This window comes from Saimiri boliviensis, chromosome 9, assembly GCF_048565385.1.
Source record: "Saimiri boliviensis isolate mSaiBol1 chromosome 9, mSaiBol1.pri, whole genome shotgun sequence".
NCBI lineage: Eukaryota > Metazoa > Chordata > Mammalia > Primates > Cebidae > Saimiri > Saimiri boliviensis.
The window spans coordinates 110,696,176-110,723,048 of NC_133457.1; the positions used below are offsets into that span (position 1 = coordinate 110,696,176).

The following is a 26,873-nucleotide window of genomic DNA, read 5'->3' on the forward strand; positions in this document are numbered from 1 at the left end:
TCATCTCATCCTTGCCTTCCCTCACTGGCAGAAGAAGGCAAGAGGTCAGTGTTTCACATTCCAGCACCAAGCCAGGTCTGTTTGTCAAAACTCTCCAGAGACCACATCTTGTGGCACAAGACTTCTGGAGCCATGATCCTCCTTCTTCCTGGGTCCTCTCTGGCACAGGATGGATTTCTCACTGCAGGCTCTCTGTGGCTGCCCTCACACTGCAGTTTGTTCAGCTGTCCATTCTTCAGCTGACTCTGGGTCACGAAATGAAAATAAACAAGAGATTATTTTGGAGAAAGCATACCAAGGGACAAGACTATGGCCCATTTGTTTCCAAACCTACCCTGAATCATCATCATTCAGAAGGTTGCTGCAAAAGAAAAGAGAAATCAGAGAAAACACTGCAGCCAGGAGTCTTCTGAGACAGGTGGCTTCCTAAGTTTTTACAAGTAGGGTCACCATGCTAACCAGAACTAAACAGACCTTGAATGGACTAACCTAGACCTTCTGCTAAATGTCTGTAGGCAGGAGACTGAGGACAGAGTGGGATTCCCAGCCTGAAGTTTAAGCTGTGCTACGGTCACGAAAATTTTTGTTGACTGTGGTTAACAAAAATTTAATTGTACGTTTTCAAATAACTAGATGAGTATAATTAGATTGTTTATGACACAAAGGATAAATGCTTGAGGTGATGGATACCCCATTTACCCTGATGTGATTGTTACACATTGCATGCCTCTATCAAAATAGCTCATGTAGCCCAGAAATATACATACATACTGTGTACCCACAAAAATTAAAATTTTTTAATCAAATAAAATTTTTTTAATGAAACAAATGAACCAAATTGTACACAGCCACATAGAGAGGAACTATCTTAAATGACTTTATGCATATTTTTATTCTTTTCCTTCTTCTTTCTTCCTTCCTGATGTTTCCAGCTTTTTTATGATTTCCCTTCTATTTTAAGAACTTCTTATATTAATTCTTTCTGGGTAGATCTGCTGTAAAAAAAAAATTCTCTTGGATTTCCTTCATTTGAGAATGTCTTGATTTTCCCTTCATTCCTGAAGGATATTATCTTTGGATACAGCATTCTGAGTTGATGGTTCTTTTCCTTAAGCCCTTGAAAAATGTTGTGCCAGCCGGGCACAGTGGCTCACGCCTATAATCCCAGCACTTTGGGAGGCTGAGGCGGGTGGATCAGGAGGTCAAGAGATCGAGACCATCCTGGTCAACATGGTGAAACCCCATCTCTACTAAAAAAAAATAAATAAATAAAAAATATATATATACAAAAATTAGCTGGGCATGGTGGTGAGTGCCTGGTGCCTGTAGTCCCAGCTCCTCGGGAGGCTGAGGCAGGAGAATTGCTTGAACCCAGGAGGCAGAGGTTGCCGTGAGCCAAGATCGCGCCATTGCACTCCAGCCTGGGTAACAAGAGCAAAACTCCATCTCAAAAAAAAGAAAAAGAAAAAGAAAAATGTTGTGCCATTTCCTTCTGGTCTCCATGGTTCCCAATTAGAAATCTTGTCATTCCTATTCTTTTTCCTTTATTCTGGCATATTTTGTTTGATTGCATAAATGAATGAATAAAAGAATTTATCTCAGCTTCACAGCCTACCAGCTCTATGACTTAGGAAAAGTTCTATTCCTAAGCCTCAGTTTCTCTGTATAGAACATGGGCATAGCAACTATATACCTTCCTCTCAGGATCAATGTGAGGATTAAGTACAGTAATATACAAAGTGCCTAATACAATGGTTGGTACATAAAGCACTCAGTAATCTCAGTGGAATGAATAAGTGAATGCATGCATGCATGAGTGAACTAATTAATGGCCTCAGTGTGTTTTTGTAGAAAAACCATGTGCTGCCATGGAAAGACCCTGAGCTGGGAAGCAGGAGACAGGCTCACAGCCCTCTCTGCTGCTGAGACCAAAGCTCAAGATCAGCACTGTTTGCCTTCCCTCTTTGGGCTTCAGTCTCCCCATTTGTACCACAAAGAATTTGGCATGGACTATTAGTTCTCATTTCTTAGTGTGCACTAGAATCTTCCAGAAAGGTTTGTTGTTGTTGTTGTTTTCATATACTGATGCCTGGCCCAACTCTAGACTAACTCAAATCAAGACTATCTGTGGGAAGGGCCCTCAGATTTTTTTTTTTTTTTCAAGTTCTCTGGGAGATTCTGATGCAGAGCAAGGGTTAAGATCCTATGTTCCTAATGGATCCATCATCTTGGATAATTTTAGAGGTGTTGTGGTTCCTTTATTATCCTCTTATCTTCTCCTGCCCCACCCCTGAAAAGTAAGTTTCCTGGAGTCCCTTGTGCTCATTCCAGCCACATTATAAAAAGCAGCCTTGGACTCTAGAAGCTTCTTGTTTGATGTAAGTCACCACTCATTTGAGCAGCCATTTATTTTCTTTTTTCTTTTTCTTTTTTTTTTTGAGACAGAGTCTCTGTTGCCAGGCACCAGGCTGGAATGCAGTGGCACGATCTCGGCTCACTGCAACTTCCGCCTCCCTGGTTCAAGCAATTCTCCTGCCTCAGCCTCCCAAGTGGCTGGGACTACAGGTGTGCGTCACCATGCCCAGCTAATTTTTGTATTTTTTTAGTAGAGATGGGGTTTCACCATATTGGCCAGGATGGTCTCAAATTCCTGACCTCATGATCCACCCGCCTCAGCCAGCCATTTATTTTCTAACCAGCAACTCTTGTGAATGTTTAGAGATGTGCCTTGAGTTGTTCCGGTCCCTATGTCAGCACTCCATGCTCCTTTGGCAGATGCAAACTACTTTCCAGGCTTCCAGATCCTGAAGCATCCAGCGCCAACTTTCTTATCTGACCTCATCTTCTAAAAGAAGTCTATTGATTCAGTCCAATTCCTACCAAAATCTCAGACGGCGTTTAGTAGAAACTGACATACAAACTAAAAGCCAAAACAACCTTGAAAAAGAACAGAGTTGGAGAACTTACACTACCTAACTTCAAAACTCACCATAGGCCAGGTGCAGTGGCTCATGCCTGTAATCCCAGCACTTTGGGAGGCCAAGACAGGTGGATCACCTGAGGTCAGAAGTTCAAGACCAGCCTGGCCAGCATGGTGAAACCCCGTCTCTACTAAAAATATAAAAATTTACCTGAGCATAGGAGTGGGTGCCTGTAATCCCAGCTACTTCGGAGGCTGAGGCAGAAGAATCTCTTGAACCCAGGAAGCGGAGGTTGCAGTGAGCCAAGATCATGTCACTGCACTCCAGGCTGGGGGACAAGGGCAGGATTTTATCTGAAAAAAAAAAAAAAAGAAAAAAAAGAAAACCATAAAGCTTCAGTAATCAAGACAGGATGGAATTAGTATAGGATAGATATGTCAGTGAAACAGAATAAAGTCCAGAAAGAAGCCTTCTCCTTTATGGTCAGTTTATCTTTGGCAAAGGTGCCAAGTCATTCAATGGGGGAGGAGATGGATAACCCCTTCCTTCTCCATGATGTGCTTATTTCATATTTCATGCCTGTATCAAAACATCTCATGTACCTCATAAATATATACACCTACTGGGTACCCGCAAAAATTTTTTAAAATAATAATTCATTGGAGGAAAGGATAGACTTTTTATAGTGGGTCCTGGAATAAGTGTGTGTGTGTGTGTGTGTGTGTGTGTGTGTGTGTGTGTGTATGAAAAGATTAAGCCTTTATTCCACACTGTACACAAAGATTAACTTAAATTGGATCATAGACCTAAATACAAGAGCTAATACTATAAAATTTCTAGAAGAAAACATAAGAGCGGATCTTTGTGACCTTGAGTTAGGCAATGAAAGCAAAATCCAACAAAGAAAAAATTGACAACGTACCATATTTTGCTCTTCAAAAGATACCATTAAGAAAAAGATAAGCCACAAACTGGGAGATAATATTTATAAATCGTGTATCTGATTAAGAATTTGGATCCAAAATATCTAAAGAACTCTTATAACAGTAACAAAAGGTCTTTTAACTTTTTTAAAAGATTTGACTAGGATTCCATAGGGAAAAAATTTGAGTAGATATTTCATCAAAGAAGATATGTGAATGGCTAAAAAGCACATGAAAAATGCCCAATACCATTAGTCATTAGAGAAATGCTACTTAAAGCCACAATGAGATACAATCACATCCTCCTAAGTAGCTGGAATTATAGGCATGCGCAACCACACCTGGCTAGTTTTTAAATTTTTTGTAGAGACGACATCTCACTATGTTGAACAGACTACTAAAGTGGCTATCATCAAGAAAATTGAAACTACCAAATGCTGGAGAATCTAGAACTCTCATGTATTCCTAGTAAGAAAGCAAATGGCACAGCCACTTTGGAAAACAGTTTGGCCATTTCTTTAAGTTAAACACTTAAATGACCAAACTCCTGGGCTCAAGTGATCCTCCCACCACAGCCTCCCAAAGTGTTGGAATTACAAGCATGAGCCACCACACCTGGCCTCAAATTTTTTAAAAACATATTTTTCAAGGACCAGGATCTGAGTAGTGGGCACTATCTCATTTATTTCTCACCACAACCCTTTGAAAAGGATGGCATTTATTTTCCTCATCTATTGAGGAAATTGAGGTTCAAAGAAATTTGGTAACCAAAGTCACAGGTTCCATCCCAGCTTGTCAGACCTCAAAGACCCCACCTTGCCATGGCATCCTCTTGGCATGTTCCTTCTGATTGTAATAAACTTGATCTGGCTCTTGCGTCTGGACCACCGACATACCATCCAGATGGAGGAAGACCCAGAGACTTAGGGGCCACGTAAGCCACAGCCACGGCCACATCAGCAAGCACTTGGAAGCACCCAGGAGGCCGTGGTGATGCTGGCAGTAGGCATTGCCATAGGATTTGTGTTGACAACTATCCCCTGGGTTGCTTTAGGAAGGCTGGTGTGACGCATTACCACTGGGAACCAGAATTTCTGCCCAGCTATCACCCTTGAAGCCACATGGAGGGAGGTTCATGAAATGCTGACAACTGCTTTAAAAGAGAAAAAAAAGAAAGGGCCAGATGTGATGGCTCATGCCTGTAATCCCAGCACTGTGTGAGGCAAAGGCAGGCAGATCATGAGATCAGAAGTTTGAGACCAGCCTGGCCAATATGGTGAAATCCCATCTCTACTAAAGATACAAAAAATTAGCCAGGCATGGTGGCACGCAGCTATAACCCCGGCTACTCAGGAGGCTGAGGCAGGAGAATTGCTTGAACCTGGGAGGTGGAGGTTGCAGTGAGCCAAGATTGCGCCATTGCACTCCAGCCTGGGTGACAGGGTAAGACTCCATCTCAAAAAAAAAAAAATAGAAACAAAGAAAAAGAAACCTAACCTGTACCCCATTCCTCCTTCCCACAGGCACGACGGGGTTCTATCAAGGAGGAAACGGACTGGGCAACGCAGCCGGATTCGGGAGTGTGCACCAGGTAAACATGGCTTCCTCCCGGTTCTTTCCTCAGTTCTTTCTGGAAATATTTCCCTTACATCAGGGCACCCAGAGAGCCCATGCACACACATGATCTCGACTAGGAACCTGCCTCTTATTACCTGGGTTTGGAGACTACAGGGACTATATTGTGCAAAAGGCCACTGAAAGGATGCAGTGTACAGGCAGAGACGTAGGAATTGATTCCTGAGATGTCACGGAGATCTACACGTATGTTCCTTCTTGACCTGGGCCCAAGACACCCATTGACTATTGAATTTGATATAAATCAATACAAATGGGTAGGTCCTTTCAGCAGACCATGGGCTTCTCAGGGGGTACCATATCATATATCTTGCTCACCTCTGCATCCCTAGTGGTGAGAGCCCAGTGCACAGTAGGGACTTTATAAATGCTTGTTAAATTGAGTGAAGTCAACTCTCTCAAGGTGAATGTTGGCTAGCATTTTGATTCTCTTGGTGTCACTTACAAACTGAATTAAGAATGGATCTGCTAAAGGTGTGCAGTAATTCTGCTGTGCGTACACCTCCCCCGTAAACCTAAAATTATTTCAAAACAAAAGGTTCAACTTGCTTTCAGGCTACCACTAAAACAGAACCACCCTGAGGTAGATGGGCTTTAGGAATATTTAACATATTTAGATATGAGGAATATGCAATTTCTTTTCCAATGAGAATCTAAATAATTTAAAACTTAGCAAATGTAAAAATTGCTTCATGTATTAATATGATTCCTAATGTACAATGTACATAGATAAAACGCTTGTAAATAAAACAGTCCTTTTTAACGTGTACTTCTTAACCATGGGTGTTTGTCCATTTCTCCGTTAACTCTATGTTTCTCAGAAACACTGACCCCTACTCCTCCAGGAACTCTGACTCCTACCTCCGGGGTGAGGCCCAGGAAGCAGGACTTCCCATCAGTTCTGTGCAGGGCTGAGAAGCACTGGTTTGGTGATAGTGGGACAGAATATTTGAAACAATGACTACTGGAGAATTGGAATCACTGGTCTGTTTAAGCAAAGCCTGATCAAAGGTGATTGGCAGCTATTGAACTGGTCTCCATGACTCCCTCATAGAATATTCTGGACCCTTAATGCTGAGGTGCCATATTTGCATCTTCTCCCCATGAACATAAAATGTCACCTAGTCTCCTGGGTTTGTGTGTGTGGTGGTGGGGGGGGGGGTCTTAATTGTTAATGCATTTGTTTATTATTTTTGTTTATTAATATTTATTGTTAATAAATTAATTATAAATTGTTGAGTTACTATATATACCAGGCACTGTTTCAGGTGCAGAAGATACAACCGTGACCAGGACAGGTGCCATCAGGGCCACATCCATATCCCTGAGGGCCGCCTGTGGACCTCCAGGTGCCAGCATCCACATGCCGGGGCCCGAGGGGCTTTTCTAGAACCAGTGCACGGGGCAGGCAGGAAGTGCCTGGGAATTAAAGCCCCCTGGGAGCAGCTCTCAAAGACTGACAAGTTGATGTATAAACCCATCTGCTCCCTTGACCCCTGGGAGAAGCAGTTCTGAGATGTGGGTTTTAGACTATCTCGGCTTTTCCTCATAGGACTCAGCTCCAGTCAGTACCGTAGAAGGCCCTGCGCAGGCTGCTGTCCCACGTCCGCTGTCTCACTTCCCCACTCCCCGCTGGTGTCTCCCTCACCTTCCAAACAGCCTCCTTGCGCTTGAATCCCTGCCCCAGGGTCTGCTTCTGGAAAACTAAAATGAAGACGGTTCCTGCCCACAGAGAGCTTTTATTCTAATAGAGAGAGAGAGAGAGAGAGAGAGAGTGGCCAGGCTCACCGACGGCCCAGGCCCAGAAAGGCTTCCTCACACATGTTCTTGGTTTGTTTTTCTCTTCCTAGGACTATCCTTCCTACCCCGCCTTCCCCCAGAGCCAGTATCCCCAGTATTACGGCTCATCCTACAACCCTCCCTATGTCCCGGCCAGCAGCATCTGCCCTTCGCCCCTCTCCACGTCCACCTACGTCCTCCAGGAGGCGTCTCACAACGTCCCCAACCAGAGTTCCGAGTCACTTGCCGGTAAGTGCAGTCACTGTGGCGGTCCATTCATGGCTGTGGTCTGAGAGCTTCTGTGAAGGAGGGACCCAGACATGGGTCCCAGTTGTAACAAACAGGCCACCTGAGGGTTAAATCCATCTCTCAGACATGTTTTGTTGGCCTTTCTGTTTGCATGTGTTTAATTGCATTTATGTTTAAAAGTCAGAAATTTTTATTAATACCTAAAAATTCTAATTTCTGGCTTCTCTTGAAAGAAGATCCATAGTAGCCACATTCCCAAGGAACGCCACTTGATTAAAACTAAGTGTGTCTGCTGTTTTCAGAAAGGAGTCACCCAATTCCACATCTAGCCAGCTCACCCCATGTTCATTACTGCCTGGTCCATGTAGGCCTTGGAGTTGATGCGCCCTGGTAGTATTTATAATATTCCCAGCCAGGCACAGTGGCTCACACCTGTAATCCCAGCACTTTGGGAGGCTGGGGCAGGGGATCATCTGAGGTCAGGAGTTCGAGACTAGTCTGGCCACATGGCAAAACCCTGCCTTTACTAAAAATAGAAGCCTGGGCATGGTGGCTGACACCTAGAATCCCAGCACTTTGGGTGGCCAAGGCAGATGGATCACCTGAGGTCAGGAGTTTGAGACCAGCCTGGCCAACATGGTGAAACCCTATCTCTACTAGCCTGAGTGGTGATGGGCACCTGTAATCCCAGCTACTAGGGAAGCTAAGCCAGGAGAATCATCTGAACCCAGAAGTCAGAGGTTGCAGTGAGCTGAGATCACGCCGTTGCACTCCAGCCTGGGTGATAAGAGTGAAACTCCAGCTCAAAAAATAAATACACACATGCATGTGTCTTTATGGTAGAAAAATTTATTTTCCTTCGGATATGTACCCAATAATGGGATTGCTGGGTCGAATGGTAGTTTTATTTTAAGTTCCCTGAGAAATCTTCAGGCCGCTTTCCACAGTGGCTGTACTAATTTACATTTCCATGAACAATGTATAAGCATTCCCTTTTCTTTGTAACTTTGCCAGCATCTGTTATTTTTTGACTTACTAGCAGTAGCCATTCTGATTGGTGTGAGATGGTATATTATGGTGGTTTTTATTTGCATTTCCCTAATGACGTGATATTATTTTTTCACATGTTTGTTGGCCACATGTATGTCTTCTTTTGAGAAGTGTCTGTTCATGTCCTTTGCCCATTTTTTAATGGGAATGTCTTTAAGGATGTTCATTTCTGATGACACAATAGTTTTAGGAAACCCTTTTTATTAGCCAGGACTTTTTTGCTTCAAAAGATGTAAGAAATCCAATTCAAACTAGTTTAAACAAAAAAAAAAAAAAAAAAAAAAAAAGGAATTTTTAGGCATATGTAATCAAGATGTACAAGGGTTTAGGGCTGGGTCCAGGTGTTCCAATGATAATGTTGGGACTTAGTCTCTCTCTCTTCCTTCTGGCTCTGAATTTTCCTGGGTTTATTTCATTCTCAGGCAGGCTCCTCCCCTATGGTGGCAAAGATGGCCACCAGCTACCCAGAGCTTAATCCTGTTTGCTAATCCACCTCAGCAAACAGAGTTCCTCCTTCTTAGCCATTTCTGCAGAAGTCCCAAGTAAAGCTTAGGTCTCATGCTCATCCCCAAACCAGTCTCTGTGGTCAGTGGAATGGAATGCTGGGATGAGGCAACAGACTTTGGGCTCATGCCTATGGCTGGAGCTACAGTTGGGGTCCGCCTCACCTCAACTAGCAGAAACTGAGAGTGAGGAAGAGGTGATCACCTCAAAAAAAAAACCAGATCACTGTAACTACAAGAAGACAGAAGAGACACTGGGTGAACAAAAACAATATATATCCACAACCTTTATATGGATCCCACCTACACTATGAGCATCACGTGGCAGAGTCCATGTCCGTTCCCCTCTCTGGTCACAGAACTTGGTATGTAATATCCCTATGCAACTGATGCACCAGCCCATGGATTCATTCATTGACTCCACAGATCTTCTGTGCACATCGTCTCTTTTACAAGATGGTTTTGGCTTATTAACATTAAATAACATGACAGCAATACATTAGAATGTCAGTAGGTACCACCGAGCTTTTTTCTTTTGTCGTCTTTTCTGAAACCTAGTGAGTTTCAGGAAAAAAAAGGCTTTGCAGAAGCTAAGCTAGTGGGGTGGAGATGATGTGGAGACAGTCATCGACAAATTTGAATTGGTTGATTGTTAGCAAAGGAACAATAGGGAAGACCCACCTGTTTTGTTCCTGGGGTTCTTGGTGCAGCTATTGATTTTAGCCCTTAAATTTTCCGTCACTGGGAGTGAGTGAGTTATCCTTAGTTTGACAACAAATGGAGGCAATATGGCAAAGCACGTTAAATAAAGTTAACTTTCTAAAAGGTTTAGGGCTTGGGCATTGATTTTGGTATTGATCCCGTCTTAGAGTATCTAATGAATGCATAGTACCTATTTAACAACATTCTTTGAAGACTTTGAAGAGTAACAAAGTTTTTCTCTGTCATCTGTCATCATCTTGAATTATCTTTGGCCATCCTGATTTTCAGAATGTGGTTCTTCCAATCTCATTTCAACAAAGGCGAGGAAAACAAAACACTGATTAAACATTAGGGCAGAGAGGAACTGTAAGCAGGAAATCATCAAGTAGATGCCGCTTTCCGTGAGCTGAAGGGCAAACGAAAAACTTGCTTCCCCAGAGTCTGGGTTTTGCGGGAAGGTTCTCTTTATTCCCATCAGGAGTGAGCATAAAGGCTCATTGTGTCTCTTTGAAATTTTTCTGTCTTGTTTCCCCTGTTCTTCCTTTATCCCTTGATCTAAGGTTCAACAATAAGTCGTTGAAATGGTTTTTACTGTGTGTCTAACAAGCTGACATAAAATCTAATGAGGTAAATAATGGTCAGCTGTAGCCGAGGTCGCCTGCCTCTCTTTCCAGTGTTCACTGTAAAGGAAGGGAATTTAACCATATGTGTGCTCACATGCACACACACACACACACACACACACACACACATACACTCATGCACTCTTTTTAAATTTCCCATAAAAACTCTACTTTTGAAATTATCCAGGATATCCTTGAGTGGTTGGTTCCAAACTCCAGAGGCTCAAGAGGTTTACTGACAGATCACACTCACTCTGTGCACTGCCTGGATATAGTATTTTGGTGCTCTCCCCACTCACGTCCCCCACCCACCCGATCCCTGCCACAGGACACTCTGCATTGACATGCATTAACCTGTGTGTGAAGTGCCAACAATTTACAGACGATTACAGGGCAATTTGCTGATATAGAGGGCAGAATCTGAACATCTCATGTTGCTCAAGAGAAAAACCAAATCAGCATTGGTTGCTTACAGATATTTTTCTTTTTATTTTATTTTATTTTATTCTTTTTTTGAAACAGATACTCTGTCTGTCGCCCAGGCTGGAGTGCAGTGGCAGAATCTAGGCTCACTGCAACCTCCGCCTCCTGGGTTCAAGTGATTCTCCTGCCTCAGCCTCCTGAGTATCTGGGACTACAAGTGCCCGCCACCACCCCAGCTAATCTTCATATTTTTAGTAGAGATTGGCCAGACTGGTCTTGAACTCCTGACCTTGTGATCCACCCACCACAACTTCCCAAAGTGCTGGGATTACAGGTGTGAGCCACCATGTTTGGCCTTCTTTTTATATTTTTAAGTATGATACAAATTCTCTAAAAAAAAAGTTGAGGGATTTTTTAACTTCTAAGATCAACTCCCTCTACCAATAGAGTGAGAATTTTTTTAATCTCTCAAGAGGAAATTTGGAAGGCTCTCCCATACAATCTGGCAACATCTAACAAAATTTAAAATACATAGACCTTTTAACCCAACTGTTCAACATCTAAGAATTTATCCTAAAGATAAATTTTGACATAGGTACAAACACAAGTAAGAAGAATATTTGTTTTTCACTCTGATTAAAAATTTATTAATACTATTATGCAAATAACTTTAGTAATAACCACAAGGGTTTATACTGTTAGTACATTAATACATACAAAAATGCATTTTGAAACATTTGTTGTATCCCCTTTATCCTTTTAAATTTCTGTTTATGTTTGTTCTATAATACATATGATGAATCTGTGCAGTGGAAAATTTTTTGCTGATGAGTATGGTACAATCAGAAATGTTTGGAGACTGTATCAGTTTCTTCTTGCTGCTGTAACAAATTGTTATGACCTTTGTGTCTTAGAACAACACAGTCTTATTTTACAGTTCTGGAGCTAAGAAATGCAACATGGTTCTCACTGAATTAAATTGAGGAGTCAGCAGGATTATAGTATTGGAGGCTCCAGAGGAGAATCACTTCCTTCCCCTTCCACCTGTAGAGGCCACCCACATTCCTTGCCTCATGACCCTGCATCACTCCAATTTCTACTTATATCACCTCATCTCCATCTCTAACGCATGCCCCCCGTCCCTTATAAGGACTTTTGTGATTCCACTGGGCTCACCCAGAGAATCCAGGATAATCTCCCCATCTCGTGGTCCTTAAGTCAGTCATATCAAGAATATTTTTTTTAAGAAAAAGAATATTTATTGTAACAACATCATAGCAAAAGGCTGGAAACAACCTGGATACCATGCCATTAACAGGAAGCAGGGTTAAATCAATCATGGTGTATCCACCAGTGGCATACTATACAGCTGTTAAAAACAATAAGATAGATATATTTATGCTAATACTGGTTTCTCTTTAAGCTATTATGATAGCTTAAAAAAAAGCAGGAGGCAGAGTAACGTGTAATATGAGCCTGGGTTTTTTTAAAAGTTTAAGTGTAGGTTAATACCCATATTTACTCATATCCTATAAGGAATTTCTAGAAGGATGCAATAAATAAGAACTGTTAATAGTCATTTTCTCTGGAGAGGAAAACAAGATCCGGAGTGAAAGAAAAAGACAACATGTAACAGGCAATCTGTGGAACACTCCACCCAACAACAGCAAATGCACATTCTTTTCAAGTGCACATGGGACATTTACCAAGATAAATATTAATATATTCTGGGCCATAAAACAAGTTTCAGTACCTTTAAAAGAATCAAGGCATACAAAGCATGTTCTCTGACAGCAGTAGAATTATATTAGAAATAAATAACAGAAAGACTTTTGGAAAGTTCCCAAATCTTCAGAATCTAAATAATATACATCTAAATGACCCATGGGTCAAAGAAGAAATCAATGGGAAATTAAAAAGCACTTGGAATTGAATGAAAGTGAAAACAGACATATCAAAATTTATGGAATATCATTAACGCAGTACTTAAAGGGAAATTTATAACACTAAATGTTTGTATTAGAAAAGAACACACACAAGTATCAGGGAAAGGAAGGAAGGAAAGAAGGAAGGAAAGGAAGAAGGAAGGGAAGGAGAGAGGGAGGGAGGGAGGGGAGAAAGGAAGGGAAGGGAGGGAGGGGGAGGGAGGGGGAGGGAGGGAGGAGTTGGTCAAAGGATACAAAATTTCAGTAGGAAGAAGTTCAGGAGAACTATTGTACAATATGGTGACTGTAATTAATAAATAAGGTATCTGTATTAGTCCATTTTCATGATGCTGGTAAAGACATACCTGAGACTGAGCAATTTACAAAGGAAAGCGGCTTAATGGAGAACTCAGTTCCATGTGGCTGGGGAAGCCTCACAATCATGGCTGAAGACAAAGAGGAGCAAGTCACATCTTACGTGGATGGCGGCAGGCAAAGGAAGAGCTTGTGCAGGCAAACTCCTGTTTTTTTAAAACCATCAGATCTTGTGAGACTCATTCACTATCATGAGAAGACTGCAGGAAAGACCCTCCCCCATAATTCAGTCACCCCCCCACTGGGTTCCTCCCATGACACGTGGGAATTGTGGGAGTTACAATTCAAGATGAGATTTGGGTGTGAACACAGAGCCAAACCTTATCAGTGTTATACACTTGAAACTTGCTGAGTGGATTTTAAGTGTTTTTTTTTTTTTTAAAAAAGAGTGAGGTAATGGATACATTAATTAGCTTGATTTAGCCATCCCCAATATATACATATATCAAAACATGTTGTACACCATAAATATTCACAATTTTTATTTGTCCAATTTAAAAAATTATCATTATCATTGTATCTACCCTAACTAGTCTATAGGACTATCGTGAAAATTGAGAAAAAAGGCCAGGCGTGGTGGCTCATGCCTGTAATCCCAGCATTTTGGGAGGCTGAGGTGGGTAGATCACCTGAGGTCAGGAGTTCAAGACCAGCCTGGCCAATATGGTGAAACGCTGTTTCTACTAAAAATACAAAAATTGCCGGGCGCGGTGGCTCACGCCTGTAATCCCGGCACTTTGGGAGGCTGAGGCGGGTGGATCACAAAGTCAAAAGATGGAGACCATCCTGGTCAACATGGTGAAACCCCGTCTCTACTAAAAATACAAAAAATTAGCTGGGCATAGTGGCGCGTGCCTGTAATCCCAGCTACTCAGGAGGCTGAGGCAGGAGAATTGCCTGAACCCAGGAGGCGGAGGTTGCGGTGAGCCGAGGTCGCGCCATTGCACTCCAGCCTGGGTAACAAGAGCGAAACTCCGTCTCAAAAAATAATAATAATAAAAAATAAAAATTAGCCGGGCATGGTGGCGCACCCTGGCGATCCCAGCTACTCAGGAGGCTGAGGCAGGAGAATCATTTGAACCTGGGAGGTGGAGGTTACAGTGAGCCCAGATGGCATCACTGCACTCCAGCCTGGGTGACAAAGTCAGACCTTGTCTCACAAAAAAAAAGAAAAAGAAAAGAAAATGTGCCTTGGCAATTATTAAATAACATGCAAATGTAAATCATGATTACTGAAAATGTATTTAAGAACTTACTTTAACCCAGATAGTTAAATAGTATAATAATTTTTATCCAAAGCCATGATTATTTAACTTAAAATTTTTTTTAAATAAGAAGTAAAACTTCATGAAGTAAGGAGATAAAATGACATGGTCACCTATGTAGAAAATCTGATGGAATCGATGAAAAAGCTTTTAGATCTAAAACGTTATTTTAGCAGTGTTGCAGGGTACTAGGTGAATATCTAAAACAAACAACAGGAAATAGAATGTTTTAAATGCCATTTGAAATAGCATCAAAGATATGAAATACTCAAGGTTAAATTTGGCAAAAGATATGCATGACTTTAAATTGGAACCTATAAAACTGCTGAGAGAAGTTAAAGAAGACATTAATACATGGAGATGTATACCTGGTTCACGAATCAGAAGACTTAATATTGTTAAAACTTGGGCTCTTCCCAAATTGATCTGTAAGATTAACACAATCTCTATCAACATCTCAGACTTTTTTTTTTAGAAATTGTCAAGCTGTTTCTGAACCTTACCTGGAAATGCAGAGGACCTGGAAGAGTCACAGTGACTTTGGTAAAGGGCAGAGTGAGAGAGCTAAGACAACGTGATTTTAAAATGCATTTTAAAGCCACAGTACTTAAGACAATGCAGCATTGGCATAAAGATAGACAAATAAGTCAATGGAACAGAATTGAGAGTTCAAAAATAGGTTGGGCGCCATGGCTTATGCCTGTAATCCCAGCACTTTGGGAGGCTGAAGAGGGAACATCACTTGAAGTCAGAAGTTTGAGACCAGCCTGAGCAACATCGCAAGACCCTGTCTCTACAAAATAAAAACAAGCTGGGCAGTGGCTTGTACCTGCAGTCCCATCTACTCAGGAAGGTGGGGTGGGAGAATCGCTTCAGCCAGGAGTTTGAGGATGCAGTGAACTATGATTATACCACTGCACTCCAACCTGGATGACAGAGTAAGACCCTGTCTCCAAAGTAAATAAATGAATTAACCCACATGTATGTGGCCACCTGATTTTTGACAAAAGACAATTCAATGGAGAAATGGAGAAAGGACAGTCTTTTCAATAAAAGATGCTGGAACCGCTGGGCGCAGTGGCTCACACCTGTAATCCCAGAATTTTGGAAGGCCAAGGCAGGTGGATCACCTGAGGTCAGGAGTTCAAGATCAGTCTGGCCAACATGATGAAACCACATCTCTACTAAAAATACAAAAATTAGCCAGGCATGGTGGTGCACACCTGTAATCCTATACTTGGGAGACTGAGGCAGGAAAATCTCTTGAACCCAGGAAGTGGAGGTTGCAGTGAGCAGAGATCGTGCCACTGCACTCCAGCCTGGGTGACAAAGCAAGAGTCTGTCTCAAAAAAAAAAAAAAAAAAAAAAAAAGACATGGAACAACAATATCTATACCTCATACCTCATATGACATAAAAAATGCAAAACAGATCCCAGACTTAAACATAAAACTGTAATCTTCTATAAGAAAACATAAGAGATAGTTTTGTAACTCTGATTTAAGCAAAGATTTCTCATGTATAACACCAAAAATATGATCCAAAAAGAATATAAACTGGACTTTATACAAATTTGTTCCAAGAATTTAAAAAATCCATAATCCAGGAGAAAACAATTGCAAAGCATATCTCTAATAAAACATGTGTGCCCAGAATATAGAAAGAGCACTCAAAACCCAATAATAAGAAAGCAAACAACCCGATAAAGAAATGGGCAGGGCCAGGCGCGGTGGCTCATGCCTGTAATCCCAACACTTTGGGAAGCCAAGGCAGGCAGATAACCTGAGGTCAGGAGTTCGAGATCAGCCTGGCTAACATGGAGAAACCCTATCTCTACTAAAAAAATACAAAATTAGCTGGGCGTGGTGGCATGTGCCTGTAATCCCGGCTACTCGGGAGGCTGAGGTAGGAGAAACACTTGAACCCAGGAGGCAGAGGTTGTAGTGAGCCGGAATTGTACCACTGCACTCCAGCCTGGGTGACAGAGTGGGACTCGTCTCAAAAAAAAATAATAAAAAATAAAGAAATGAGCAGGCTCTGTGCGGGGGCTCACACCTGTAATCCCAGCACTTTGGGAGGGCGAGGCAGGCAGATTGCTTCAGCCCAAGAGTTGAAGACCAGCCTGGGCAATATGGGGAAACCCTGTCCCTACAAAAATTAGACAGGTGTTGTGGTGCACACTTGTAGTCCCAGCTTCTCAGGAGGCTGAGGCAGGAGGATCCTGTGAGCCTGGGACATCAACACTGCAGGCAGCCATTATGCCACTGTACTTCAGCCTGGGCAACAGAGCGAGACCCTTCTCAAAAGATAAATAAAAATAAAGAAATGGGCAAAATATTTGAACAGATGACAGATGCTTCACCAAAGAAGATATAGGGATGGCCAAAAGAACATGATTAAGATGCCAAACATCATTAATCATTAGAGCAATGCAAATTAAATTCACAATGAAACACGACTACATACCCACTGGAATGGCTTTAATCACAAAGACTGGCCATACCAAAGGCTGGCAAGGATGTGGAGCAGCCAGAACTCTCAGCTGCTGCTGGTAGAACATGAAATGGTAAAACCACTATGGAAAATAATTCACCTGTTTCTTTTATTTATTTATGAGACAGGGTCTCAGTCTGTTACCAGGCTGAAGTGCAGTGTTGTGATCATAGCTCACTGCAGCCCCAACCTTGGGCCTCAGCCTCCCAAGCAGCTGGGACTATGAGCGTGTGCCACCGCACCCAGCTAATTTTTGTAATTTTTGTAGAGATGGGGTCTTACTACGTTGCCCAGGCTGGTCTCAAACTCCTAGGGTCAAGCAATCCTCCCACCTTGATCTCCCAAAGTGCTAGGATAATAGACATGGGCCACCATGCCCAGCCCCATTCATTTTTTTTAAAAGTTAAACACTACTTATTATATGACCCAGCAATCATGCTCGATAAACATAAAAAGCTTATATCCTTATAAAGACTGATGTGTGAATGAATGTTCATAGCAGGTTTATTAGAACTGAAAACTAGAATCAACCGAAATGTCCACCCACAGGCAAATGGATAAACAAATTGTGATATATCCATACAATAGAATAGTACTCGGCAATAGAAATGAAGTATTGGGCCGATTGAGGTGGCTCACGTCTGTAATCCCAGCACTTTGGGAGGCCGAGGCGGGCGGGTCACGAGATCAAGAGCCCAAGATCATTCTGGCCAATATAAACATAAAAAACATACTAAACATACAACAATTAGTTGGATGTGGTGGCACGCATCTGTAATACCAGCTACAGGGGAGGCTGAGGCAGGAGAATCTCTTGAACTCGGGAGGCAAAGATTGCAGTGAGCCAAGAACATACCACTGTCCTCCAGCCTGGTGACAGAACGAGACTCTGTCTCAAAAAAAAAAAAAAAAAGAAAAAGAAATATTGATAAACACCACATGAACTGAATCTCAAAACAATTATGCTGATCAAAAGAAGCCAGAAGAAGGAGCATGCACTATGTGATTCCAATTGTTTAAACCTCTAGAAAATTCAAACTAAAGTCTAGAGTGAAAGAAAGCAGATTAGTAGTTGTCTGCAGAGGAACTGGAGAAAGAAATTATCCAAAGGGACAAAGAAACTCCAGGGGTGCTGGATTTGTTTATTATCTTGATCGTGGCAGTGTCTTCACAGATGTGTACATACGTCAAAACTGAAGAAATTGTGTACTCTATGTACAGTTTATTGTATGTCATTTGTGACTTGGTAACCCTGTTAAATAGGTGAACACATCAAAAGAGAGAAAGAGAAAGAATGAAATGACTCCAAGAAAAGTTTACATAAATTGCCCTATCCTGTATCTCTGACTGTGACCTTGAAATTTCACTCTTTGTATTAGTCCGTTCTCTCATTGCTATAAATAAATACCTGAGACTGGGTAATTTATCAAGAAAAGAGGGTTTAGCCGGGCGCGGTGGCTCACGCCTGTAATCCCAGCACTTTGGGAGGCCGAGGCGGGTGGATCACGAGGTCAAGAGATCGAGACCATTCTGGTCAACATGGTGAAACCCCGTCTCTACTAAAAATACAAAAAAAAATTAGCTCGGCATGGTGGCGCACGCCTGTAGTCCCAGTTACTTGGGAGGCTGAGGCAGGAGAATTGCCTGAACCCAAGAGGCGGAGGTTGCGGTGAGCCGAGATCGCGCCATTGCACTCCAGCCTGGGTAACAAGAGCTTAACTCCGTCTCAAAAAAAAAAAAAAAAAGAAAAGAGGTTTAATGGCCTGACATGTGATGGCCCATTCTTGTAATCCCAACACTTTGGGAGGCCGAGGCGGGCAGATCACTTAAGGTCAGGAGTTTGAGAACCCCCTGGCCAATATGGTGAAACCCTATCTCTACTAAAAATATACAAATTAGCTGGGCATGGTGATCTGTGCCTGTAATCCTAGGTAAAGAAAAGACGTTTCATTGGCTCTTGGCTCCTCAGGCTGTACAGGAAGTATGAGGCTGGCGTCTGCTCAGCTTCTGGGGAGGCCTCAGGCAATTTGCAATCCTGGCGGAAGGTGAAAGGGAAGCAGGCATGTCTTAGGTAGCCGGAGCAGGAGAAAGAGAGAGGGGGGAGGGGGAGGTGCCACACACTTTTAAACAATCAAATATCGTGAGACCTTACTCACTACGCAGCACGGTTGGGGGGGTGTGGGGCTGCGAGGTAGGATGGTGCTAAACCATTCAGGAGAGAACTCCACGCCCATGATCCAGTCACCTCCCCGCAGGCCTCATGTCTGTAATTAATCCACACTCAGGATTACAGTTTGACAGGAGATTTGGGCAGGGACACAGATCCCAACTGTATCACTCTGCATTCTCATGAATGTGTATGGTTGGGTAACCACCTGCTTTTTTTTTTTCTTTCTTTCTTTCTTTTTTTTTTTTTTTTTTTTTTTTTTTGGTACCCCTGCAAAATTGGTTTCACACGTTTCACACAGACCTTATTTTAGATATGTCTTAGATAACTAGCACTTTCCCCTCATTTTAATATTTGCCTGTTTTCATGGGGGTGGCAGATGTTTTCTAAGCCCCGTACCCTTAAACTGCCAAGTGAACCAGAAAAGACCTTATTTACATTGCTCTTCAGCATTTGAGAAGAAATTCTTTCTCCAGAGGAAAGTCTTTGCTAGCTCAGTGTTTGGGAATCTCTCGTGCTGCATCCTGAAGACTCCGGGAGGTGGAGAACGCTCAGCACTCCTGACAACGCAAAATCACTTCTTATTATGTCCTTAGTCTGCTAAGAAGCTTTTATAAATATTAAATAAACAAAGTTCAGTCCCTTGGGTTTTAAAGGGAAATAGTTCTTTCAGAGTAGAAAAAAACTCTCCCTAGCCAAGTATTTTTAGACAAAGGCATTTTCCCCTGATGACCCAGGAGTTGGCCATTGTGGCAGGAAAGATGGGGTCTGTGGCATGCATTTGGGAGCTAACCCCGGCAACTGTAAAGTAAGAAAATGGGATGGGATGTCCTCAAAGGTTCCACCCTGCTTTACAGTTCTGTCACCCTCTAGTGACAAGGACAGGCCCAAATTTTACTTCTAACTGCCACTCATTGACAGAATCACATAGGCAAATAAGTCCCTCACTAAACCTGAGTTCCCTCATTAATTAAATAAGGATAGTAAAGTACAATAAAAAGTCATGTGTTTTAAAACATCTGTGCTTGCCGGGTGCGGTGGCTCCTGCCTGTAATCCCAGCACTTTGGGAGGCCAAGGCGGATGGATCAACCTGAGGTCAGAAGTTTGAGACCAGCTTGGCCAACATGGTGAAAACCCATCTCTACTAAAAAAATACAAAAAATAGCCAGGCATGGTGGCGGGTGCCTGTAATCCCAACTACTCGGGAGGCTGAGGCAGGAGAATCGGTTGAACCCGAGAGGCAGAGGTTGCAGTTAGCCAAGATCATGCCGTTGTACTCCAGCCTAGGCAACAAGAGCAAAACTCTGCCTAAAAAAAAAAAAAAAAAAAAATTAAAACACCTGTGCTTAAGCAACAACATAACTTCAATGCTGGCTTTGGGACCTGGGTCCGGGACACTGCTGCTTCCCTTGTTTGAGACCGTTAGACAATTGCCAAAGGGTACAAATATGGCAGCCTCTCAGTGGGGCCACATCCAGGAGCACCCTGCAGTGAGAAGCAGCGAAGGTCCACATTCTCTGCTGCCAATCTCCCTCATCCACACACATCCATGGGTCTGGGCCAGCCAGAACTCCACTCAAGTTCCCTCTTAATTGCCAGGTCTGTGCTAGATGTTCTCGCCTATATAATCTCATTTACCTCTCAGATTGACAAATCTCTCAGCAGGTAAAGCTTAAAAGGTCTGCTTTTACTAGAGAATGGGCTGGGCACCATGGCTCATGCCTGTAATCTCAACACTTTGAGAGGCCGAGCCAGGTGGATCACCTGAGGTCAGGAGTTCCAGACCAGCCTGACCAACATGGTGAAACCTCGTCTCCCCGTCTCTACTAAAAATACAAAAATTAGCTGGGCATGGTGGTGGGTGCCTATAATCCCAGCTACTTGGGAGGCTGAGACAGGAAAATCACTTGAACCTGCGAGGCAGAGGTTGCCGTGAGCCAGGATCACACCATTGCACTCCAGCCTGGGCGACAGGGCAAGAATCTGTCTCAAAAAAAGAAAAAAATAGAATGGAGGGCACCCAGTAGGAGAGGAAGGTAGAGAATCCTTCCTGTGCAGTCCCCATTTACCTCTGGGGCAGAGACAAAGGGAGATCTTTTTTTTTTTTTTTTTTTTTTTTTGAGACCAAGTTTTGCTCCTGTTTTCCCATGTTGGTCAGGCTGGTCTTGAACTCCCGACCTCAGGTGATCCACCTGCCTCACAGCCTCCCAAAGTGCTGGGATTACAGGCATGTACCACTGCACCCAGCAGAGAGGGGATCTCTTAAAGGTGAAAGAAAGTAATGTTCAGCTACAGATAAATATGTGTTGCCCTCCTTCTGTTTGTCTAGGCATTCTCAGGTTCTCAGATTTGGAGAGCTGTCAATGCGTAACTCTTCCATCATTACAGCTCCGAGGGGCCCCTCCCTCACTTCCTGCCTGAGGCCTTTCCTAACTAGCCCCAAATAAATGAGTCACCTCTCAGTACTCCCTGCTGCCCCATCTGATTGATTGAATACTCCGTTGGTTGATTTTAGAGACAAGGCCTTGCTCTGTCATCCAGGCTGGAGTGCAGTGGCGCTATGGTCGTTCACTGCAACCTCTAACTCCTGGGCTCAAATTACCCTCCTCTCAGCCTCCTGAGTAGCTGGGACTATGGGCATGCACCATCACACTAGGTCAACTTTTCTATACTTTGTAGAGACAGAGTCTTGCTATGTTGCCCAGGCTGGTCTCAAAGCGATCAAGGATCCTCTCACCTTTGAGGAGCTGGGATTCCAGGCATGAGCCACTGCGCCCACCCGGACTTGTTAATCCTCTGTGCACATTTCCCTCCCGGGCTTGGGGTATGCTACTTGATGTGTCTGATGGCTCTCTCCTCCCACTAGCATGGGAGTGCTGTGAAAACCGGGACAGAATCCCAGTGCCCGGAGCACTGCCCACTGACCAACTGACTGTCAGATGGATGAGAGATAATGAAGGTCACAATGGGTCATTTCAGGGACTTCAAAGAGCAGTTTTCATCCTACGAGGTCTTTGCCTCTGCTGCTGCCTTTGGGACTCGTTGCTTTGGCGCTGGATGGTGCTGGTAGGATATTTCCCAGGAGGAGACGCCCAGCAAGCTTCTGATTGGCCCGCCATTCCGTTTCTTACCCCAGGTGAATACAGTGCACACAACGGACCTTCCACGCCGGCGAAAGAGGGAGACACAGACAGGCCGCACCGGGCCTCCGACGGGAAGCTCCGAGGCCGCTCTAAGAGGAGCAGTGACCCCTCCCCGGCAGGGGACAGTGAGATTGAGGTAATCCAAAGGGCTTGGGTGTGACTTGGTGAATGTAACCTCCGTCTGAGGCTCAAACAAGAGTCGGGAGAGAGTTTTCTCCAAGTGCCTGGGGGAGAATCGCCCTTTGTGTTTACAAAGCACAAGGGGGGAAGCAGGAGGTTAGCCAGGCAGCCCTGGGGCCAGTACAGAAGAGAAACTGAGGCAGCCTCAGACTCACCCCAAGGGGGACGGGGAGTGGCGCTTTTGAAAACACAGATGGCTGGGCCTCAGCCCTAGAGTTTCCAATTCAGTAGATGTGGGGCAGGGCATAAGAATGTGGGTTTCTAACAAGCCCCCAGGTGATGATAATGCTCTGGGTTGAGGACGGCACTTTGAGAGTCACTGATAAAGAAGATAAGGGGCCTCAGCTGGATAGAGTGGTTCTCTACCTGGTTACACAGCAGAATCATCTGGGACGCTCTTTAAAAAACAAATACCCCAGCCCCATCCCAGACCAAGTGAAAAGACTTGCTGCAGGAACTAGCGGGTGGAGGAGAGTTTTAAAAATCCTCCATGGGGACTCTACTAGGGCTTACATACTGATCTGCGTGGAGGCTCACTCAAATGAGTGTGCCTTTATTTCTGGGATTCTGACTCCTCAGAAAGGGGCTCTCAAACTGGGCTGCACACAGCAATCACATGGGCAGGTGGGGGGGCGGTGCTTTGAGAAACCTTATTATCAAGCTGCACCTCAGACCACTAAATCCGATTCCCTGAGGGTGAAAGCCAGGCACCAATGTTTTTAAAGCTCCCTGGGTGATTCCAGTGTGCAGCTCAGGCTGAGAACTAGTGGTCAGGGATGCTTCCGTTTTTTTTTTGTTTTTTGGGTTTTTTTGAGGTGGAGTCTCATTCTGTCACCCAGACTGGAGTGCAGTGGCACAATCTCAGTTCACTGCAACCTCCGTCTCCCACGTTCAAGCAGTTCTCTTGCCTCAGCCTCCCGAGTAGCTGGGATTACAAGCACACACCACGATGGTCAGCTAAATTTTGTATTTTTAGTAGAGATGAGGGTTTTACCATATTGACCAGGCTGGTCTTGAACTCCTGCCTTCAACTGACCTACCCGCCTTGGCCTTCCAAATGCTGAGGTTACAGGCGTGAGCCACTGTGCCCAGACTTTTTTTTTTTTTTTTTTTTTTTAAATCAGGCATACATGAGGTTTTCAGCAGGATGCTATGGGATACATACAGATAGTAAGATGACTATCATCATGAAACAGATGGCCAAGTCTACCATCTTGCATAGTTACCTTTTCTGTCTAACAAAAGCAGCTCAAATCTACTTATTTAACAAAAATCCCTAATACCATATAACTTTATGAACTCTAATCTTGTGTCGTACATTAGAGCTCAACACTTGTCATTTGCTATGAGAGAGCAAGAGCAGGACTATTGGCTGGGTACTGACATGTTCCCAAAAACAAAACAGCATGCCTAGGGGAGAATACTAGTGGGGATAGGCAAGATGGACGCCCCAAACCCAGAAGTAAGCTGCTGTTGTCTACCAAGGGAGGAAAACGAGCACACTCACCCGTTGATACTTCTATGACAGAGGCAGTCAGTTGCTGGCCTGAGTGTGCTGTGGGTGTCTGCGTATGTTGTCAGCGCCAGGCAGTTCAAGTGCACCAGCCTCACACCCCTGTTTATAATCCGTATACTTTACGCAGCAGCTGCAATGCTCAGCCACAAACTCAGACACACTGGGAAATACCGTCTTTGTCATTTCCTTAAAAAGGAATGTAAATTTAACTGAGTCCCCACCCCACCAGATGGTAAGAAATTTCATTTCATTATTAGGGACCCTCCACTCCCAGGATTATATGAGAATCCAGGGGGTGAGGTGATCTCAGAAAGCAGACCGGCCTCTGACATCCGGTGTGGCTGGGTGGCCACTGCTGCCTTCATCGTCAAAGCCTGCAGTCGCCACTGAAAGTCCAGCCACTGTCTGGGGTTTCCATCTGTACAATGATTATGGAAATCCTTGTTGAGCCTGAAAACCTTGAAATATTCACTACAATTCTTTGGTTGCAAACAACAGAAACCAGTTCTGGGCCCAGCACAGTGGCTCATGCCTATAATCTTACTGCTTTGGGAGGCCGAGGCGGGCAGATTGCCTGAGACCAAGAGTTTAAGACAAGCCTGGGCAATATGGCAAAATCCTATCTCTACAAAATAAAAATACAAAAATTAGCCAGACATGGTGGCACACACCAGTAGTCCTAGCTACTCAGGAGGCTGAGGTGGGAGGATCGAATGAGCCCAGGAGGTAGAGACTGCAGTGAGCCATGACCACACCACTGCACTCCAGTTTGGACGACAGATTGAGAAAAAAAGAGAAAAAAAAAAACAACAGTTTTTGTTACTTAAGCAAAAATGAATTTACTAGGAAAGGACAATGAGAGGAGGCCATAAAACAAAGCTTGGAAAGAAAGTAACAAAGACATTGTTGAGAAATCTAGGGCTGCTAGAAAGCAAACCTTTCCAGAGTGCAGCGCAGTGTCCTTCAGCGTCAGATTCCAAGGAGACAGCATCCCATTGGCCTAGCTTGGATCTTATACTTGCCCCCTAATTGACAGCCCTACCAAAATAGCTCATAAGGGGAAAGGAAAACCAGGATGCTCTTATCAGAAGCCCTGAGGATGGATGCTAGGGGTGGTGACCGGGACCTCCAAGCGACACATGCTGACTTTAGGGCATTTGCTGTTTAGCCAGCAGCAGTCCCTAGTTCACCTGCAGCAGTTGTTTGTAGCTGGGGTCCGTTCTGATCGCCCTGGAAGGTATTAAACGTCTTGAACATCAGGCTTGCTGCCCTGCACTTGGCCAGCCTCCTGAGGTCTACCAGCCGCAGCCTTAATCCATGCTAGAGATCTGCTGCAGAGCAAGTGTGCCCACTGTTTCTGGGGCCATTCTCAATCCAGGGGATTCTGATCTTGCTTTTTGCCTTGTTCTTTTTTTTTTTTTTTTTTTTTCCTTTGAGATGGAGTCTCGCTCTGTTGCCCAGGGTGGAGTGCGGTAGTGAGATCTTGGCTCACTGCAGCCTCTGCCTCCTGGATTCCAGCGATTCTCCTGCCTCAGCCTCCTAAGAAGCTCAGATTACAGGCTCATGTCACCATGTCTGGCTAATTTTTGTATTTTTAGTAGAGACAGAGTTTCACCATGTTGTCCAGGCTGGTCTCAAACTCCTGACCTCAGGTGATCCACCTGCCTTGGCCTCCCAAAGTGCTGGGATTTTAGGCGTGAGCCACCGCACCCGGCTGCTTTTTGCCTTATTCTCAAATTTTCTTCCTTCCCGGCAATAGAGGAGATTTTGCACAATTCCTTCAGTGGATTTAGACCTTCACAAAAGGCTGAAAGAAAATGTATTGGTTTCAGGTTGAACTTGCTGTCTGCCTTCCTGTATTATTAGGATTTCCTACCAGCTTGAAGTTGCAGAACTTAGAAAACACAGAAAGGCACACATACATAATATTCCCTCCCCCCAGGAAAATCATTCAGTCACCTAACGTGTTTTCTGCTCTCCATAGGGAATGACAAGGGTAGAGAGAGATTTTTTCCATTAAACTGAGAAAGAGGTGGGGAGGGTTATGGCATGGAAGTCGGGGATTATAGGGTGATATTATTCTGGAAACATCTGCTTCTTGATTTCAGCATAAGTACCACTCGGCAAGAACCATTCAAAAGGTGTGAGCTGTGTTTCACTTCTGTGCTTAATGTCATCATAGAGGGTTTGCATGGGTCACACCTCTTAAGTCTTTGGCTGTTTTGCTAATGACTGAAGCCCACGAGAGAGAAATTATGTAGAAGTGGAAAGGAGGAAAATTCTGAGCATGTTTTAGTTAAAATGCCTCAGCTGCAGGTGCCAACTTGAGCTACTTAGGCAAAAAAAAAAAAAAAAAAAAAAAAAAGCAGAATTTATTTTAAGGATACAGGGACTCTCTTAGAACTTAAGGGTAGAAGGAAAATAGAGTATCAGTGAGGCACTGGAATCAGCCAGGGATACAGAGGCAAGAAACTGCATGTATGCCTTCTCTTCCCACATCCTGCAGTGAAGGCGCCAGAACTCCCAAAGTGTAGTGTCCTGGCAGTGCCCTCATGTACTAGTTACTGGGCACAGCTCTCCCCCAGACCTCCTCACTCCTCCTCTCCCTCCACTCCCAGTGAAACCAGGTTGCAGTAAAGTGTTAGGTTCTTTGCATCTTTCACCCTCTGTTCTTCTGTCTCTGCAGACTGCCTGTCAGATCCCAGGGTGCAGGTCCACCCCATGCTACAGTCCAAGGGGAGAGGGTGGATGGGCAGAAAGAACACTCAGGCGGGCCATAGGCGGGTGAAATATAGTTTTATTTAGCAGCTTTCTCACGTTAGCTCTCTCACACTGCCCACCTTCATCTAGGCTGTCTGCTTTGGCTCTGTGGCTCCTGCTGCCCGTCACCTGCAGCTGCACAGCCGGCTCTGCCTTTCCTTCAGGGTGAGCAGCTTAACTCTTTGTCTCTCTGGGCACCAGCGTGAACTGTGCCATGGCTCCCCTCTGTCCATCTGCAAGA

General features: G+C 43.9%; 1 protein-coding gene across 3 annotated transcripts in view; it reads left to right on the plus strand.

The window, feature by feature from the left end:
* The window catches only part of EYA2 (EYA transcriptional coactivator and phosphatase 2), a 292,955-nt gene that overhangs the window by 173,581 nt on the left and 92,501 nt on the right, over nt 1-26,873 (plus strand). For all 3 annotated transcript variants that reach the window (XM_039479738.2, XM_074406621.1, XM_039479741.2), the window contains 3 exons: nt 5,368-5,435; nt 7,330-7,507; nt 22,170-22,312. In XM_039479738.2, the coding sequence (XP_039335672.2) occupies nt 5,368-5,435; nt 7,330-7,507; nt 22,170-22,312 (389 nt within the window). The remainder of the gene's footprint in view (nt 1-5,367; nt 5,436-7,329; nt 7,508-22,169; nt 22,313-26,873) is intronic.